We start from the raw sequence: 21,073 nt of genomic DNA on the forward strand, positions 1-21,073 counted from the left end.
AATTTGAGCAAATGGTTTAAATATTTCTCACATTTTAGAATTAAACCCCAAAATGTCCTACATACATGCATTAGTAAGCACATTATGGTAAATCACATACTGTACTCAAAATTACTCCGGTTTTAAATACTAAGCCCCCAAATGCTAGCAAAGAAGAAACAAAACAGGCTCACAATCTGTAAATCATCCACTTTGCCTGGGCACTGAGCAGTTCAGTAAACAATTTCCTGTGGAATATGAACTGCCCTACAACCACATTTACAATTAGTGACAGTGTTAGCTTAAAGTGCAAGTAACAAGGGTGAGACAAAGCAGAAGAGCTGCATTGCTTAACTTTACATAGAGGAATTCATAGGCATATCATACCTATCATTCCAAAGGACCAGAAAGGACCACACTTATTCCCAAAGTTCAGCCACTTCTGGGACAAAATAAAAAAACCCTGGCACTTGGCAGAATTATTGGGGGTGGACAATAGAACAATATAAGCTGAGAATACCGTAGCACACCCCTCTGTGAAAGGGGCTATGGTATCAGTGTACACAGGGCCCGCGGTAATGCCTTTGTTGAAAGGTCAACAAAACAACATGGAGAGTCATCAATTAAACCTGGACAGATGAAAGGTTGCATTGATCCAACAAGAAATTTTGCCTGGGAACCCAGGTAATTTAGATATTTTCAAAACGTCTTCCGTATCTCCAACAACTGGGAAGACAGACTGACTCTGCAAAAGTTCAAGTTTTTTAAAACGAGCCTTTGTAACAAAGGCAGCTCCAGGGACTCAGGGAAGGGCAGCCTTTCCCATCCAGCAGAAAGGGCCAGTATATCTGTATTTACGCTCCTCTGGATATTCTGAAGGACTCTTATGAAATGGCTATTCCAAAAGTTTACCTTAAAGCAACATTTCTTTGGAAAGGTGAGGTTCTAAAAGTTGTGAAACATATTTCTGCAGCTGTCCCCAAACAAATGGTTTATTAAACCATGAGAGCAGTAAGAGTGCTCCCTCTAATCTAAAAGCAGCTGTGCAGTGGGAAACCTTCAGCTGGTAGTATTTAGAAAGGTCTGAATGTGACTGTCTCTAGGTGCTTGGAATACAGACTGTGACCAGGGAAGGACAAACAATCAATTAAATATGACATTAATCCTTTCAATCTTAAATAGCCTAGCTGAGCTATGGTTCCCAAAGTAACATCCATTTTACTTTGCAATCTGCTAGACTTCCATCATCTCTGTCCTTCCCTCGGAATACTAGCTTAGCCTAGGCATGGTTTTAGAAGTGCTAACTGTAGCTATAAAGGGGTTAAATTAACCTGTAATACACTAATCTAAAAGCTTTTTAGGTTTTCTAACTGCCACTTAGTATGATTAGCAACAGATGCTCTTATGACACAGAGTCCCCTGCTCAGCCAATCTCAGACCATTACCTCCAGTTTCTGTGCTCTCTCTTTACTGAGAGGCTCCAGCAGAAAGCTCAGGTTATTGTCATCTGCTAGGGAGCGAAGATCGAAGTAGTATTTGGCGTAAACACTGGCAGGAACATTGATATTAAACTGCAGTAGTTCCAAGAAGTGTCTTTCCATCTCATTCCTAGGAGGCATTAAGGGACAGAAGACAAAGGAAAAAAGTCAGTTTTAGCTGGCTGAAAACCCTGAAGAAACCTCAAGCTTGTTTTTAAAACCAGCAACTTTGAAATCGTCATCGAGAGCTCTGCATTATTAGTTTCAAGAGACAGGTCATTCACTAGTGCTCAAACAAGGTGCAGCTTTTGAGTCCTGGCACCTCTGGCTCAGAGAGAAAGGTAGTGCCCTGTCGTGCACTCGCTCGGCTGACCGGGGAGGTTCATTCTTCGGAGTTCCATTAGTGCAGCTGTACAATTCATGCGCCATTCTCACTCTCGTACGGCCCCACACTATAGTGATCAGATGAAAGGAATGATGTATGCTGTTTATTAGCTCTGAAGAACTTGCAGACATTTTCACCAGGCTGATAACAGGAAGGGGGTTTATTGAAGTAGAGGCGGACTAACAAAAGGAGTAGGCAGATCACCACGGCAACAAATGGATCTATGAAGAGCTGCTGCTATTATCTCACAGAAAAAAGCCTCTTGAAGCAACATGGATTCATCTCCAATAAATAAATAAATAAGCAGCATTAGGTGGGAGAAGGAATTTTCTCCTCAATAGCATTAGGCGGGATAACAAAGTACTATGTCAAAGGGCACTGTCCAGTTTTTACTCACTCGTCTATTTTCACTGGGCAAAATATTTGGAGGAAAGTGGGGAGAGCGCCATGGCATGAAAAAGGCTGCTTCAGCTACTGTACCATGGTCAGCTAAATCGGAGATGTTCTACAGAGGAAAAACAATGTTTTACAAGTTAACCTGAAAGAAACTGATGGTGCCCAAGCCAAGCAATTCAGTTCCAACACTAACCCAACGATTGTTCCTACTGGTAGCAGACCTGTCTCAACAGAATTTAGCAGCTCTTACAGGCCAGCTGTGAATACACCAGAAGATAAGTTGCACAAATTCAGTGCCAAGGCTGTTCTTGCTTTTGGGGAGCTGTTAAAATTGATGTTTTACCTAGCAGAAGGTAAAAGGGGGGGAAATAAATCAAGACATCATCCAGGTTGTGTCCAATATTGGATGGCAGGTCTCAATATGAATAGCAGCTTTGTGCTTGTTTCTACCATGGTGGACTTGAGTACCATTGAACCTAGTGCCAAAATTAATTTCCTGTTCATATGGTCATAAGCCTATAGAAATGTAAATCAGATAATGTTTTGATGATCAGCTGATCAGAGCTTGATTTACCCTGTGAATAAATGCTCTTCACTGCCCCTTTTGTACTCGCTACGCTAATACATTTTAATTGTGTAAAAATACAATTCTTCATTGGATTAACAAGTCTATTAACAGTGGTTTAAACCCTGGGAAAGGATAATGCCCATGTGTTCTCTGTGCCTTATTTACAAATATATGTAGCCAAAAGAATGAACAACATGTGTCCCCTTACAAGCGATCATAGCAAGATTAGCAGCTGCACAGTTAATTTTTCAGTGATTATGGATTCACTCTCATCAAAGCAAGCAAGTTTTGACAAAGGATGACTTCCAAATATCAATTTAATTTCCTTTGATTTTTTCCCCATTAGAAATAAGTAAAACAAAACAAAAAAACACCCAAAAACTAAAAGAAGAACCCCTCTCAGTAAAAAAAAAAAAAAAAATAATCCATGCCTGAAATCCTCTGCCAATTGTTTTCTGTCAGTAATGCTTGTATTCAGAATACCTAATACTCACCATGAAGAAACTAGTTAAAAAAAATACTGGAACAACTAAAGCTGACCATTAACTATAGTACTAAGCAGACTTATAAACTTAAAACTCAATTTTGCTGAGTATTTTAAGCAGTTTTCCTAGGTCCTGATCACGGTGATGTTATCCAACCCAGGAGCAGTGAAGCCTGCCAAGCTGCAGCAGTGCGGGGCCTGGGATGGACATCCCTGGGCCACTGTCAGAAAGGGGTTGTACAGTTTCTGCCCCTACCTAAATTAAAAGGTCTAAGTCATTTCAAATGAGATGGGATTACAAAAAAATCCATCTTCAAATTGGGGGGCGGGGGGGGAAGCCTAAATTCAGCCTATTTTCACTACCACCATCACTGCTTTGAAAACCTAAGTACTGACAATTTCAGGAGACCCAGCATCAGCAATAGAGAGTAAACATCCTGCTTGTTACAGATATTTTCAGTGCTATCAATTTGATTTGTCCCAAATAGGGCCAGAAGAAGAGACATCAAAAAGAGCAAGATGTATACTCCAGCACTTCCAACATCACTGACCCCACTTCAGCCATCTCAGAGTTATTTGCAGCAACACTTCAAGTATGTTCCTGAGATAGATGAGCACTCTGAGCCAGGTTCAGTGAAGATGTACATTGTATAAAATCACTAATTATGCTTTCCTGAAAGCATGGCTGGCACAGCCCTGCATTTGGAGACAAAGAACTCCCAGGCAAGGGGGATATATAAAACAAGGTACTACGTTTGCTGTTGCTGTTTGTGATGTGCAATAACTTGAATAACAAAAAAATGTTTTGGTGCAGTAACTCCCCCATTTTTAGAAAGGCCACCCCCCACCTAAAAGGAAGAAAACCGGATATTCCTCCTCCTAAGGGGTCCCAGATTAATAATTACTTCCTGTATTTTAAGCATTAGCTTTAGGCTGAATCCAGGGAAGAGAGCTCAGGGCAAGAACAGACACTCACGTAGGTAGCCTCCCAGTGCTGTGTGCAAAGCTCTAGCACCTCACTCTGCTCTTCTACTACAATTGAGTGTTACTGCATAGGCCTGCACACATGCTCAATTACAGCACAACAGTGTGATAAAACTCCAAAACACATAAAACATGTCATTAAGTTTATTAAGGCCAGAAAGCATAATATTAAGCTTGCCTGCTAGCATTTCTATCACTGTGGTAATAAAGGAAATAGAGGAACGAGCTGGCAAATAGAATTAAAACAATAATGTTTACATCTCAAAGCTCTCAGAGACAGAACTTTACAAGAAGGAATTTATCAGAAAAACTAATGGGCCAAATCCACTCCACATAAGCATGCCTCCAGCCCGTAGTATGAGCCTGGAACCACGAGGATGAACATCCTCTGAATCTGCAGAAATTGTAGGGCTTGAAGCTGAGTGCACCAAGTAGTAAGATGGAGGATTTTGTTCTCAGCACTGTTGGCAAGTCTAGAAACTCACTCAAAGAGGATGAGCTGTAGCAGTAGCTGGACATAACACATGCAGCCACAGATACCAACACCAGTAACATCTGTCTGCCAGCAGCAGCAACTAGAAATTCTGACCTTGAGATATTTAGGCCTTAGCTGGATACAAGAGCAGACACCTAAGTCACAAGTTACGGCTTACTTTGCAATTTTTCAAATTCTAAAATGGAGAAGGCAGGGAACAGATATAGTTCACTTTTTTTTTTTCTTCTCAAAAAGACTTTTGATAAGACTATAAATTAGGCACTTCAGAGTTACACCAATGAAAAAAAATAGTGGAAACAAGCAGCCAGTCCCATGGTTTATCACTGGGGGAAAGAAGGTAAAGAAAACTAACTTTGAAGTTACTCACCCAAGTCATTAGAAATATTAATACATATTTGTCTCAAAGTAGGGTTATCCAAAGTTTCCTAGGTTAAAAAAGGGAATGAGGTCGGACACCAGAGATACATCATGTACATATAGCACCAGAGGCAGACCTTTTTTCAGTATGATCACAAAAGTTGCCATTAAAAAATACCAAACCAAAACAACCCACCACTGCAGATTAGCCAAACCTTGCAACTTACATGTCCTCAACAGTAATGTCCTTCAATATTTGGCAATAATCCACATTCCACACAGCCTGATCATCCCAGACTTTAGAAGCCAGTAGAATAGCTCCCAGGACTATCCTCTTCCAGTTACTAGGGCATATGTCTATCTCTGCATAGGTTAAAAGCCTTTCCAAATAAACCTATAAAAAGGAAAAAAAACAAACCAAACAAACCACCACAGTTTTATGTGTGTAATTAAGACCTGGAGCCGAGTTCTGAGCAGTGAGCATGCCAGTCCAGTATGACTATTTTATCCCATTACTGTTAAGTGTGTCAAAATAAGTATTAGTGATTACTACTTACACTTTAGAATCCCAGCTTTCAGGAGTTAGAAGTTCTGTTTTTCAGTACAACACAAGAACTGGATCACCAAGGTATACGATACCTCAGAATCAGTTCTGAGCAGTGAGCACTGCTGTTTCAGTGAGACACTGCTAGAGTTCTTTCTATCATCGAGTCACACAGTCACTGACAGGTTGTCATCAGGGCCTATCAGGGACAGTAACATCACGCTAGCCTTTCATTACGGTTAAGGTTCGGCGCTTGTAGCTTAACAGGAAGTGCTAAAACCTGCACCGTGGTCTGTAGGCATGGGATGAAGATGCACTAATTGCTATCTTTCCACAATGAAAGGTGTTACAGTGCTAGTTCTACTTCACCCTGTAAAGAACAGGCTTCAGTCCTTCACCTATGATGTCATCCTCTGCTTTCCTCTACATCACCAACTGCTTAGATAGGGAAAGATACTCAAGTCCAAAGATGTGTCTTGGTCTTTTACTCATTCCTCCCACATAATCTCAAATCAGTCGAAAGATGTTGAATCAGTTCCTTCATTAAAAGCTTTCTGCTATTTCACACTCCTGTAATGATCCATATACTAAGTAATTTCCACTTTACTCAAATTTGAGTATAGATTGGTTTTAATAAGTCCAAGGTCCTAAGAAAACCTCAGATGAACTAGTGGGTGCAGGAAGCTGTTGTACAGATCTAAGGGCAGGAACAATCTATATTACTAGGGTCTGCCCATGGTTCTTCCCACCCTCTGCTAGTAGCCTTCAAGTGGACTAAAAGTGTTCCTATAATAACAGAGCCATCTAGTGGTAAAATCCACTTTTAAAACAATTTCTGTTTTTTGTAAAAACTTCAGCTGGCTAGATTGCCTGGGGTTAGCGATCATCTTGTTCTGTCAAAATCGCTTGCATGTCTTTGGAAAAGCAAAAACCTCAAACTACTTTCAGAGTTTCAATAGCTCTAACTATCTGGCCTTTTTAATTACTTATTTTCCTTATTAAAGACAGTCCTTCGAGCTGAGTTTGCTTAATTGCCACATTGTCTTTTGGTGACAGTTCTCTTCTGTTCTCCTTTCAGACTGTTTTTCAGAAAGAAGCCACAATGAAGACTGAAGTCTAGTATGCAACAAAGTGCAATTTAACAGATTATCTAATGCAGCAATTACATAGGTTGTGTTTTTTTCTTTCCCTTCATTATATATGTATATGCATGTGTATAAATAATCAATATCATTGTCATTTTTTTAATATCCATCTTGCTTTTTGAAATCAAACAAACTAATTAAATTATTTTCTTACTGTTGTTCTTAAGTTCCAAGTACCTCCATGTCACCTTGGGGAAAAAGTTGTAGCCTCTTTGGTTTAATAAAATTGTTTGATATAAAGGTGGCAATAATCGAAGGACACAATAATGAGAAAGTTCATCATTTGGAGTTCCTATAGTATTGATCCTCAACCCCTTAGGCAGCATTATTTGTACTGTTCTGGTTAATATGAACTCGAAACTCTCACTTTCCTCTCCACACAACTGAAATAAAAGATGTCTTCGTGTCTGATCTTATTATACCCCACTGTTTGTGGTGTCCCTTTCACTTGTTTGAAAGGTGTTTTGAGCGCCTTTCTCAAGCTTCTGCAGCAAATTACATATCGTGAAACAAACAATGTTTGACTGGACAAGTAATTAAGCATTACATATTCATAAATAGAAAAGGTAAGTTCCTTTTTAGTTAACCACTTCTGTGACTAGTTACAAACCTTCTCTAATGAACTCACTTGTACAGCGTCTTCGTTATTAACAAGGTTTCAGGAGATACCGTAACTATTAAAATGTCTGTTCAGCCCAGTCACTCACTGAGGGAAAAAAAAAGTCTTCCAAAACCTCAAGTTTCTGTAATCAGGCATCTCTTACCAGTGTCACTATTGCACATTCAGCTGTTAGCTGTGCAGCACTGAAAAGCGTCCGAACAAACCGGTAGATGTGCTTGTGTTCAGGGTCATGCTTGTAGTAGTCATCCGGAACTTCTTCCCGCTGAAAGAAAGTTCTCTGCATTACTGAAAATCTGTCTTACCTAAAACTGACTTTAAAGAACAGCCGCACATGGTTATTTCTTCTCACCGAGTAGAAGTGTATACAACCCTTCCCTGTCACAGACACAGAACAAAATCATATACTGAAAGCACCAAGCAGCCTTGCAATATTATGAATATTCCAAAACAAAGCACGAGAGCCTTAGCTGATGTTGTCATTTTGAACAATTTTTTGATCTGTAAAGCTAATGGGAAAGACCACGAACTACCATCATTACATTAGGTGCTAACTATTGTCCATGGAACATTTTACAGACAAAAAAAAAAGGGGGGGGTTTTCTCCCTGCAAGAAAATCACAGATATATACACACCAGGGAAGCACTGGTGCTTCAAAAGCCAAAATTCAGAGACTTCACGAGATTCCCCTTCAAGCTGAGGAAAAGCTGAAGAACACATTGTCAAGAATTCTGTCATAGGTAGAACTGGAAGGTAACTTATGCTGTCTTCACAGGACTCATTCTTCAGAGATTCCAGAAAGACAAGAAAGCTAATGAACAGCTAGATTTAACTGATGCTCAGCTGTTTCTAAATACAGAGGAGAAAAGCTTGGAAATAAGCAGTCTGTAAAAGCAATCCTAAAATGAGTGTTTGAGCATTCTGACCCTCAGACATTCTGATATTCAGCACTCTTCCTGGAGGGATGAAACTTCAAGAGCTCCAGCTTTACACACTGGTTGTGCAAGATCGATAGCAAATTGGTTTCTATCTACAGTCCAAGTTAGACCTATAGTATGATAAAGACACCAGAACAGCTTAGCTGCTTGACATTAAACAAGTAGTCATAAGGTAAGCAAAGCAGCAAGCATTTTCATGGGGTTTTGTAGCTTAAAATAGCCAGGTAAGAGTGTCCAGTAAAGGACACAATGATTTTCCTCTATTCGTACTCATTAAATAGGAGGTAGGCTATACAAAAGGATCAAAAGATGTCAGGTTGCTAAATAAAGAAAAGAAATTGTCTGATGAAGTGTAGTTCATCTTACATAAATATTTTTCAATGTGAAACAACAGATTCAGGCAGTTAAAACATACTTTCTATGTAGCTCTTCTGAAGTTCATTATTTTTATTGAATAAAGAGTTGCGTTTATTCAGGTGTACAATTCCTAGCACAATGTGTCACATTTAGGGACGAAACTCTTAACAAACTTAAAATATTTAATTGTTTATTAAAAACTGTTTATTAACAAGCCAAATCTGTGAGATAGATTAAGCTGCATTCACTCAGTTAAGTCCCAGAGCAAACTGGATTCTTAAAGCCACTAGAGCTTTGCTAAATTCATTTCAAATGAGAACCAAAAGGAAGTGGTTCTGTAGGACAGTCATTAAGCTAGTAGTGCTCAAACTGGACATAAAAAGCACGTGCCCCACTCTCGAGTTTGCCTCTACTATGAGGTTTTGCATCTTATAGATTGTCTAAAAAGGTGTACCAGGATCAGTCACATTGAAATCATATGCTGAATGCTCCTAGCTTAATGCAAGCAGCATTAAGCGCATTTGCTTTAGAATTTTGCCTTTCAGGTTTTTTTTTAAAAGACCAAACTCACTGTCTACTACTTTGTGTGATGCTTCACGTATTATGGTCTCCTGTTTGCAGTCATTTAAAAGGTTAGGCACATACCTACGAACCATGTCTTCCTAAATAAATAGGAAAGACTTTTAATTAAAGTAGTGTTAAAGAGGGAAAGAAAGGAGTCAGACAAGAAAGCCTGCATACAAGATATGCAAGAATCAGCACGTTCTTGCTTTCTACTTATATTCAGAGCACAGAAAACCAAACATACTTTGCAACATTTAGAAAGACTGGGTTCTGATCATGATCTAGCTGATATCAGAAGTCCAGAGGACACTGTTTGCACTGTATTTTCTATATAAAGATACGATTTAAGATCAATTTGCTTGTGACCTGGTGCTAAGGCATTTTTATGACTTAGACAATACAAATGAAGATGTTAAAAATATGCATATTGATACACATTCAGGGGATCAAAAAGTTACACTTACTGTGAGAGGATGAGATTTTTCATCAAAAATATCCAATGATCTGTCAGAATCTCTACAAAGTAAAAATCTCTGGTTTAGCAACAAGAGTTAATTGGTAATGCTATCCTCCACTAAAAAAGTATTATTCGTTAAAGAAGATAAAGGAACAAATTTTATAGTTCAGCTTTTCTTGATGAAGTTATATTGTATTTTTGCAAAGCATTTAACAATGAGATCTTACAACTGACTGTTTAAGAAGCTAAACTATGAATAGCTATCCATGTTCTCACATTATGTTCTCCCTTAAAATGTGAAACCATCTCATTAATAGCATGTATTTCAAAAAGGCAGCTGTAATTTTGAAGCACATGCTGTAACTAGCTATAATGGCACAGGCTATGTGTACGTGGGACAGTGCTCCTTCACCCATCAAAACTAATCTGTACCTCTGTATTCAGGAAAAGCTAAACAAAGTCCCAAGGCTGATTTGTGGGGAGTTAAGCGTATGTTCCTTACTCCCTCGGTTTTGACTTTTTATGCTTCATTCTCGATGAAGCATGTGCCATTCAATTGGTTGGTACTGGCCTCTTCCATATCAGCTCAAGAGGGGGTAACAAAGAGGAGGCAGATATAGCATAAGTGCCAGATTTTTCAACTCCTTTAAGTCATACTAGCTGTTACTGAAGTGACTAAGTCCATATCTCTGGCTCAAAACAAAGTTGTTTTATTTCAGCAAAAAAAAAAGTTCACTCACCTGTTCTTTATATGGTAGAATATTGCTAATGTTACACTAAAAAAGAGAAATAAAGAAGACTTAAAGCATATTCTGTGCACACTATTCCACTGCGAAAGCTGTTGTTCAGGGCACAATGTTCAGAATCCATTACATATGGGCTTCCTCTCACATTCTCATGTACTCTGTGTCTCGTTTCTGATGTTCACCTGCCTGAACAGAAACTGGCCAAATCAAATTTGCCAGTCAAACTACTTTCACATTCATTGTACAGATATTTGTGCCATGAAATAAATGTTACACTGCATTTTAAACACAGACCTTCATTGCCTGATTAGTTGACATTTATTGAAAATGTGGACTATTCACAACTAAATTATACTATAAGTTCTACTTGATGTTACATACACTGTTGTAGAGATTCTGCTGATGTTTTAAGTCTGTATTCCTGGCTGTCTAATTTAGGATCTGTCTAAAAAAAGAGAATAAAGATGATATTATGCTAGCATAATCCAAGAAGGGGACGAGAACAGATCTCAGTCTCTGCTGAGTCAAGTAAGGCAATAGATTTCATATTGGCACTCATCCACTGTGCCCAAATTTCAGATACTTTACTGGCAGTGACAACAGGAACACTACCATCACAGGAATCCGTCATGGGCAAGCTCTGATCTGTTGCCAGTGTACACGACTTCAAAACAGCACAAGCACCATCTTTTAGGTTCCTCCTTTCTAGAAAAGGAGTGACATGCTAGATACCTTTGTTTGAAACCAAACTTTAAAGCAACAATCAACTTAAGACATTTCCAAACTCTGCTAAGCTGTTAAAACAGTAAAGCCTTCTGGGCCTGAAGCTACCTTGCCTTCCTTTCCCTTCAAGAGTAAAACTCTTCTCAATTCTCAGCTGGTGTCATCTATGCGCACAGAACTCCGAGCTATTGTTCTGGGTACCACAAACAGCCATTTCCATTGGAGAACCAAGACGACTAAACAATTATTAAATTCACCTACCTAAAATAACAGACAAAGAAAAAGTAGAAAGGCTAGAACTACAACCAAAGCCAGCAACATACTGATATCCACAACTAGAGGGCAGACTAATACCACTGGCAAGCAGCAAAGACAGCCCTGCAAACTTTTCCTGGAATTCCATACAAAGTCCATCTCAAGTTTTCCCAGATTGACAGTTTCTGGATTTGCCTTTCAATGTGAAGCCTTTGAGTGCCCCACCCCAACACACATTTTTAAACCCAAAATGCTGGCACACTTCTGCACTGCCTCAATTCTCAAGTGCACAATGATAACTACTTTGAAATACAACAGTGCATTAGCTCTGTAACTAAAAAAAAAAGTTCGCTTCAGCAGTCATAATGAACCAGACCTCTACACCCCTTCCACGACCAACCCAAACAAGCAGTGCTGTGCTCCTCTTGTTTAAGGCGCACCTGGCTTTGGAACAGACAACGCTAACAGACCTTGCAATGCTACGCAGCCCCTTGTTGATGACAAGCAATTCTTACCACTTTATTGTGCTTCTAAGGTTAGGTTGACTGACGGTGCTGTCATCTATAAATATTGTTGAGCACGAGCTGTATTTTTTCGTAAGCTGCCCAGGAGAAACCTTGGCGGGGGGGGAAGAACAGAAATACATTCAAGAAGAGGGATTCTGTAAGCTTTGGTTTACCATACTGAATACTGCCTTTACACCTCAAGTAGCTACTGCAGAGGAGGTCTTTGTAGGCGTTTGCTCCTGCTATGTAAGCTACCCTATAGCCATCAAGTTCCTGAGGATACCCTTTGTGTAAGATAGGTTTATAAATCAGCCTTTGTAATATACAACATGTTGTTTCTAGATAAGTGATTTTTAGCAGAAATAGCTGCAGCTAAAGCAGCAAGTCCTCCAATTTTCTCACTTCTCCATTCCATTCTTGCCAGTTCCTGTCTCCGTCTTCCCTCTCTGCAATGTATTTGATTATGGAGTCACAGGGAAATCTAATGATCTTCTATATCCTATACCTTTACATTTTCTGGTTATCCAGTATCACTCCCTGCAAAGACAGTTTTGCATTTGGGGTGTTGTTTTGTTATATTTCAGAAAAAACTCCTCACCTCAATCATATCTTGTTTAATGTCTGGAATCTGGAAATAAAGTACTACTATTACCCTTACTTTTACTATTCAGAGCCAGCAATATGTTCCATCATCTATTCTAATCCTGTAGATTTTATACTGTAAGAAATCTTCCTATGTAACAGTAAGTCAGGCTTCCCTGAGCATTGTTAGTGAATGCCTTGCACTAGAGCTAGGATGCCATAACTGATGGGGGAGTTTTAATCAAGCAATTCAAGATTCATTAGTTTTTGCCAGAATCTTTTCAAACGCCTTGTCTAAAAACTTGAAAGCCTTCCATATGTAAGTGCTGGCACCCTTCACAACTCAATGGCTGCCTGGGAACATCTCCCATTCCTGCTGAAGTTTGCCAGCAAAAACAATCCAATCACACTTCACCTTGGTGCTGGCAGACTAAAGCAGGAACTGTAATTAAAAAAGAAAAAACCCCCACCATCTCATAATCATACAAAATACAGACTTGAAATATCATTATCTTACCAGTAACTCATCAGTAGATGCTTTTGCTAGACAGTATTTTTTAAACTTTGTGTTAATAACTTCCATTCTTAGCTTAACTCGTCAATAATTTTTTATCCACTTACTAATGACATTGCATCTTCTTTGTATTTTTTTTTTTTGTAAGTGAAGTGTCAAAACCAACTAATATTTGCAGGAGAAGCTTAGAGCATATTTTCAGATTTTAAAACTAATGGATTATCATTTGTTTATCATGCTGATGATGTTTGTTCATCATTCTCTTTTCATGCTGGATACATTTCTTACAATAAGTCCTGTAGTGATGCTCAAACACCAAGTCATTTAAGACTTGTCATCTCAGCTGATAAATTAATCCAGCTGTATTTCTGCTTCAAAAAACCAATGTAGGCAGTTTGACATATTTTCTCCTGTACTGTTCTAAAATGCTTGACTGATACAACAAAAAAATCCATTCTTATTCTTTTGACATCAGCCGTTCCATGCTCTGTGATACTGTGCCTGTATGTTTTTTAAAAGACAGGCAAAGATAATTCAGTTTTATCTTGCTAAGGAGGATTTGGAACACGCGTAGGACTATATACCTAGAACTACTACAGTTGTTTCTTGAATTTGTCTTTGTCCCAAAACGCTAATATAATCTATATGGCACACTAAGAATTTGTTTTACTTACATGATTGATGTGGTTACTCTTCCTCTTCTCTCGCACTAGAAAGAGGGAGAAGAACGTGAACAGAAAGGTTACTAAAATACAATCCTAATTTACATTCAATAAAGTCATTCTATTAACCTCGTCTTCTGAAGTACATGAGTATTAAAATTGTCAAATTTGACTTCAGGTGTCTGGAAAAGTAGTTTGAGGAAAAAATACTGAGTTTTATAAAGCTAGTAAACTACAAACTACTTCCAACTATCAATGTGTACATTTAGGAACTACTTCTACTATCGCACGAAGGGAAAAACGTCTCAGCTTTGAAAAGATGCTGTGTATCATGAAAACCTGGATGATTTCAGATAGTTCAAATAGACAATGTCCAACGTTCAACTTAGCACCACTTAGCAAACAGAAGTAAAAACGTCACACACGGAACCTGCCGAAGACATACAGGGAGGAAGTGAGGTGCCCAGCACTGCACACATGTTCTCTCTCCTCCTGTTAGACAGGGGAAGGTAGAAAGTTCTTTCACTACACAGAAGATGCTGGCACAAGCTATGCCTATTTATCATATAACTGCAACCATGTTATTTGATCATTTTAAACTGTGTCAGCCTTTCAAATAAGATTGTAAGGTTTAACTCCCAGCTATAAAAGTAGCAGTAAAACAGTGCTGTTAAAGGAGAGCTGAGAGCTGCATGCATGCAGAAAGCTATACAAATGTGACCAGCCTGGACAGGTGACTTCCCCAAAGTTTTGACCTCAGATCATTACCACTTGTTAACAGGACACATTCTCTTACATCTTCAGAAAAATTAACAATTGGAAGAGAGTATCCAATTTTTGGGGGTCTTTTTGCATAAATCTAAACTCATAATCCTGATAACATCTCAGTAAGGGAGAATTTACAGATATTAATTCTACTATTTCTGTGGAAGGTTAACTAAACAAGTTTCAGTGAAATTAGAAAATAAATTCTTCTGCCCGACTTGTCGATAAAAATATCCTGTAAAAATCAATTCATCCAACTAATACAAACTTCTGAGAATAGTTTAATAGTTATAATCTCACCTATCAGACCATTTTTCTACATGAACACAAGCGTATACATTTCAATGCATTACATTTGAAGAATACTGAATCATGTCTAAAAGCAATACTACCCCCAACACAGGATGTTCACATAGTTTGAAGGTTATTTGCAGCAAGGTTGAAAGGATGCACAGCAACGCTGTACTACAACGTTCAAGAACTATGGCAGCTTGCTAATTGCAACTTAAGCAGCGCTCATCTAAGAGGCGTTTGAAATGTGCAGGTCAGATCCTCTGTCCATTTGAAGACTGACCTTAGAGGCCTCGAGGAAAGAGGCCTACACTTCCTTGGTACCACCTCTTCTGGAAAATCATGCCAGAGCTTGTTTCCACTGCTCACAGATTATCTGAGCATTGCAAAGTTGATACAACTGATAATTTTACTACTTTCCATAAGACTCTGATTAGCAGGACTGCAATTGATAGACCTGTCAAAATAATTCTACCTTTCTGTGGCAAAGCTATGCCAAGGTAGAAGACACACTGCAGCTTTCCATCAACATATCCAATCTCAAGTACAACCTGTCTTAGAAAAAACAGCGTTTCAAGCAAGAACCAACTATAAAAGGAACAGAAGCATTTTTAAAAGAATCTTAAACTCCTTTTTAGTTGCAACTTCAAAATTTACTATTGTCAGAAGTCTTTTTTATTTGTGCAATATGGAAATGCCTCTACTTTTTAACAGCATTTTGGAATGCACAAGCTATAGTAATTGTTCAAAATTGACTTTATTAAGTAAACAAGGGATCCCCAGAGAAGCTGAAACCAGGATTCAAGAATAATTATGCCACTGAAACTATTCAAACAGTTTAAACCAGCATATTCAAAAGGAACTGATATAGACTGATGGCTTAGGCTTATTATTCCTTGCAGAAAACTGCCTTTTTTATTTTTAATTTAAAGCAATTTTTAAAACAGTCCTTGATCATAAAAAAAACCCACCACTGCTTGAAGCTTGAACTACACAAGTGAAGAAAGCCTTGCTCCTGCAGACTACTAGGACCAGAAATATCCTGATATTTGAGCGTTTAGAAGAACAAGTGTTTTTAAGTGTTAAGTAAAACAGCCTACAAACCCATTTCTGTGTAAACACACAAATTATTAATCCCTATGCTTTGAAAGAATTAAAGCAATATAAGTTTTCTTGAGCTGTATAATTAAAATAGGCAGTTATTTTTCCAGTTTTTCTCCTGCTTTTTTTTTCTAATTGGAAAAAACTTAGCTTACCATCCGTTTGAGACTTGCTCAGAAAAATTGTGCTTGCTCTGGGATGATCAGATGGATTAGATTCCAAAGCTAAATCTGAAACAGAAAGGACAAAAAAAGGAGATACCTTTAACAGAAGATGACGATTACTGCAACGATTCCCACCCAGCCTTAAAATGCTCAAGCACAGTGATGGAGACATGATCAGAAACACATAAAATGGGCTGTCTTCCTAAAGCAAAACCTTACTTTTGCCAAGATAAACAAAAATCTGACATTTTCCCCTCTGAAAAAAAGCCCATGGAATTATTCCTACTGCCATGAAGCTCCGAAGTAGCTTATGGTTTCCATCAAAACAAAATCTGGAAAGGGAGATCTCAGAAAACAACATACATCTTCAAAAGTCAGTATGTGCCCTGGCACATTAGGGTAGCTGGATGCGGAGCCTGTGCTCAGTAGAGGGCAGAAAGCTAGAACTTTATCAAGAGCATAACTAAAAACAACAATTGGGCAGGAAAAAATCTCTGTGGTCTTATAAAAGAATGTAATAAGTAACTTTTGCAGTGCTGATAAGTATCAAAACATGGATCTTTCTTGAAATTCTGAAAGAACAGAATAGTGTAAAACCCTGTACAGCTAATATAGAACCACTGAAGAACAAAACATTTGTTTTAATCCTTTGCCACAATGAACCAGTGATGACATTAGATGAGGATATATTACTCCCTTAGATTAAGATGGAAGCGATCAGTAAAATTTGTTGATGAAACTGTAAACACCATGATGAAATTTAGAGCTGCATTAGCTTTGACAGAAGAAACAGCTGTTTTGAGGAAGTCATGCTACAGGGACACTGACTTATGTGAATATATGAACAGAATCATCTAGTACCATGATCCTGTGCATCCTGGAAAGAGCAAATTTGCATCCATTTATATTAGTCATTCTGATCTTCCTGTGTGCTACTTATGCCATGCTAACCATAAAAGCACACAAGCTCGCAAACTTGCACACGTTAGTATTTTGAGGTGGCAGTCATCTAAGAATTACCATCAACTTTTAAAGAAAAAAAAAAATCTGAAGAGCTTTTTATGCACTCAACCAACAGAACTCTGGTTAAATAATAGCCAAAGCATGCACAAACGGTCATGGTGCTGGAAGTCTTAACCATGTGAATGTTTTGTGCTGCTGCACCTAACCATAGCACAACCACAGCCCTCATGCGTCAGCAAGTGAACGTAATTGCAGAAGTACGTGTGTCCCCAAGACTTCTCATTCCAGATTCCCACTGGTACACAACACTGGTATCCAGACCTGGATGTTTTCCAAGTACTTGGCTTACAACATCACTCATCTTAGTTCAGCAGTATTGCTCTGACACCGGTCCAGGATGCAGACCACTGTAATTTTGAATCTCTACTGTCTAAGTAAGGTAGCCAACGTCTATTTAGGAACACAAAGATTGTTTAATCAGGAATTTCCCACCTCAAAAAGGCCAGAGTCAGCTATGAAAGTAGACCATATCAAGTAGTTTTTAAACACTAACTTACAAAACCAGTATTTCTATTTTCACCTTACTGTGCTCATTCATGGCACACAGTGAACAGATACCTGAATTTAATCATGCAGTTAAAATGTAAGAAGTCCTGGTTTAGAAGCCCTAGAATGGAATTTGCCTTACAGCTCATACCACTAATACACATTTGATTCTCTGGAAAAAAAATCCAGTACACAATAGTATGCCATACTGGCACATTTTAACTACCGTTTGTACCATCTCAACAAAATAGTGTAACTGTTGTTTAAAAATTGTCCGTGATGTTGATAAGTTTTAACACTGATTTAGCAAAATCACTTTTAAGAGACAGCAGAGAGACCTATTCTAGTTTCCAATGCTAGAACTACATTAAAAAAGAAAAAAAACAAACTTTGACAGAGACTGAGGAATTCACTAATAATGGCAAATATTAAACAACTTTTTAGATTTGAGAAAGGAGTGATTCAGAAATGGAAGTATTTTGCTAGTCTGCCAAATAAGTATCATCAATAGGCAGAACAAGACTGCAATATGCAGATTTAAAACAGATTGTTAGCAAGTTATGATGCAAACAAACAACTCTATTTACAGTTCAGCAGCAACTTTTAGAATAGGTAGGTAAGTCAGGTTAGAAAGGACCTCAGGAGATCTCTAGCTCAACCTCTCGCTGAAAACAGGGTCAGCTATGAGGTAGAATTAAGCTGCTCAAGGCTTTATCCAGCTGAGTCTTGAAAACCTCCAATGAGGGTCTGCAGAGCCCAGATCACCTTTCCTGCCGAGGGACACTGATGCCCACAGGGCTATACGACTCACTAGGGAATGGTAGGGAAGAGCACGTAGGAGTGTACAAGATTTGTGTGATACTAGGCAACAGGGAAATTGGGGAGAACAAGCACAGGAAAACAAGAGGGAAAAGGGCTACTGAATTCAGTAACTCCTAACACAGGACTTTGTGTCTCTCCTTGCTGAATTTCACAGGGTTCCTGTTGGCCCAATCCCCCAGCCTATCTAGGTCCCTCTGAATGAGCAGCCTCCAGCATATTGACTGTTGCCCAGTTGGGTGTCATTTGCAATTTGGGCGCACTCCATTGCCTCCTCCAGGTCATTTATCAATGTTAAACAGGACATGTGCTTTTTTCCCCAGGAAAGAGACAGTATGGGATAACGCCCATCCTCCCTCACCCCATAATACACTAACATCTTGACTTGCCTGAGGTTTTTATTTAGTTTGAAACTATATGGCTTGTTAAAGCTCGCTTCTTATATTGTCTTTGCCTCTTCTTGTGCTCTGCCAGTCCCTATATCCATCTCTTAGATGTTAGAAATCAGGTCTAGGACCAAAAGCACTGCAAGAATTAAAGGCATAAAATATAACCAACTTTCATTCCAGACAAGAAGAGTCTAAGATCTTCAGCACTGCAGGATGCACCAAGGGACACGATATTGACATGGCCACACAGGTCAAACTTGCCCCCCTGAACCTAAGCAGACCCACACATTTGAGGAGAGGAACAGCAGTGAAAGGAACATGGACTTTACTGGCTCCATTTCCATAGCAGCTCTGTCACTGTGGCAGCACAAGATGCTTTCTGCTGGACAAAGTCAGGTGAACAAGCACCCACAGCACATTAAATGCACAACACAGATGATACAACCAGAGTTATGGTACTAATGAAGTAAAGACATGTTCTGCAGCCCCTGGTACAAAACCCGACAAGAAGTGATCAAGACCAACTGTAGCTAGGCCTCTTATCCCAGAATAACGTGGTATTAGCAGCAGCAGCACATCTGCTTTTGTCTTGCAAGAAACTACAAAGAAAGAAAGATGCATGTAGTAGACCACCTCCCTGTAAGCTTTCCCCTTCTAAGAAGCCGGAAAATTTTAACTTTCGGTGCTGCTCTCCCTGGACAATGTTTTTTTCCAAGCAATAGAAAAGTTATTCATATGATTCACTCTTCCTAAACTGCCAGTGTTGCTCTTGAAATACAAAAAAGCAACAGCAATATAGCTGAAGAAGGAAGCATAAGGCAGAAGGCAGATAAGGACATGAGAAGAGGCAACATGTAATGGGAAACACAGCAAAAGAAAAGCTAGAGGAAGAGATTAATCTGTATGCAAACAATTTGACTCACAACCAAGCATAGCTCAAAATACTTCATCCTAGTAGCACCTACGAGTCCAAAACCAAGATATCTAGCCCTGAAAATAAGGGTAAGTCTTGATTAGGAGCTACATCAGAGGATGTATGACAGAAAGCTCAAGCTTCACAGAAAGTTAACAGAAAAAGAAAAAAGCATGGTATGCCACAGGATGAACAGAAATAATGGGTATTAAAACATGCAGAAACAGGAATGAGAGAAGCAACAGGATGATATAAAAAGCAAGAAAACAACTCCAAACCATTTTTGTTCTAGAGGCATCAACTCAATAGAAATCAAAACACATTTTCTATCCGACCCTCACACTTAGTGATAAAGAGGTAAGAAGGGAAGATTCCCACCAGAAATTAAGCCTGTGGGAGTGGCACAGTAATGCTGCCGCACTACAAAGGCCCTCCACCTCTGAGAACTCTGTATTAAAAATAGCCTTCCCCCTTATTTCCCTGCATCTCTCAGTGCCATTTACTCACATGGTACTACCGAGCTTGTCAGATCAACCCTGTCTCCAACTGGAGCACAGAGAAGCCTGAACTTGCTTCTCTCTCTCACCATTCTCATTTTTAAGAATCCCTCACAGCTTGCTTGCCCTTCAGACAATCTCGGCTACCTCTGCTGCTGCTGTGCGCTCCAGGCACTGATAAGAGCATACAGTCCCCCACAGGGCAGATCATATTACTTTTAAAAGCAAACCTCTGCCCCAGCTCAAGATCTTACGTCATTTCCTCAACACAAAAACTGCATGAAGACTTTACTTTTACTCCTCTATGCCATATAAGAACCTGTGTAGGTTTTAGGAATTTATAATGCTAGCTACTTATCTACTGTTTTACACACCTCCACAGGTGATTTCTAACTATTAAGAACAAATTTTACACACTGCATTGTGCTACATATATTATCTCATGAATAAAGCTGACACTCAAATACGTCACTGTTACTAAGTAGCAGCCCTTTGATAATTTCACTACTTTAGAATACTAAAATACTGCATTTCCTTTAATAGTTTTAGCCCTGTCCTCTGCTCTACTAGACAGCAGTAACATTTTAATACAGCACATATTTAAAGCATTAAATCAAAAAATCATCTCTTTGCTGTAAATTGACTTTCTTCCCTTCTCGGTGGGTTACTAGCTTTGATTAACGTTTGACCTTCCCTTATATTTCATTACCTTAAAGTGTGAAAGACATGAGTTACTTAACACTCCCAATAAAGATTTAAAAATTAAAACAAATTAAACTGACAACTTTGCCAATACATTTCAGAAAGTCTCTTATTCCTAACAATAGCTTCATATAAAATGATTTGCCCTTTAAATTATGATACTCTATTTCTATTCCCAAACAC

The 21,073-nt window shown here is 38.8% G+C and overlaps 1 protein-coding gene and 1 long non-coding RNA gene across 4 annotated transcripts in view; one reads left to right on the plus strand and one right to left on the minus strand.

Moving 5' to 3' along the window:
* LOC142602334 (uncharacterized) overlaps window positions 1-4,144 on the plus strand; it is a 31,263-nt gene extending 27,119 nt beyond the window's left edge. For both annotated transcript variants that reach the window (XR_012836050.1, XR_012836049.1), the window contains one exon: window positions 3,779-4,144. This is a non-coding gene — a long non-coding RNA (uncharacterized LOC142602334). The remainder of the gene's footprint in view (window positions 1-3,778) is intronic.
* CCNYL1 (cyclin Y like 1) overlaps window positions 1-21,073 on the minus strand; it is a 33,140-nt gene that overhangs the window by 3,188 nt on the left and 8,879 nt on the right. Inside the window, exons 1-9 of one of the 2 annotated variants that reach the window (XM_075756364.1) lie at window positions 16,281-16,527; window positions 16,053-16,127; window positions 13,753-13,787; window positions 11,992-12,092; window positions 10,493-10,528; window positions 9,760-9,811; window positions 7,581-7,700; window positions 5,355-5,521; window positions 1,425-1,587 (exon numbers count right to left, since the gene is read on the minus strand). In XM_075756364.1, the coding sequence (XP_075612479.1) occupies window positions 1,425-1,587; window positions 5,355-5,521; window positions 7,581-7,700; window positions 9,760-9,811; window positions 10,493-10,528; window positions 11,992-12,092; window positions 13,753-13,787; window positions 16,053-16,127; window positions 16,281-16,422 (891 nt within the window). In that variant the 5' untranslated portion in view covers window positions 16,423-16,527. Of the gene's footprint in view, window positions 1-1,424; window positions 1,588-5,354; window positions 5,522-7,580; window positions 7,701-9,759; window positions 9,812-10,492; window positions 10,529-11,991; window positions 12,093-13,752; window positions 13,788-16,052; window positions 16,128-16,280; window positions 16,528-21,073 lie in introns of those variants that run through there. The other variant, XM_075756363.1, reaches the window with a different exon arrangement.

Source organism: Balearica regulorum, chromosome 6 (genome assembly GCF_011004875.1).
Source record: "Balearica regulorum gibbericeps isolate bBalReg1 chromosome 6, bBalReg1.pri, whole genome shotgun sequence".
NCBI classification, from domain to species: Eukaryota; Metazoa; Chordata; class Aves; order Gruiformes; family Gruidae; genus Balearica; species Balearica regulorum.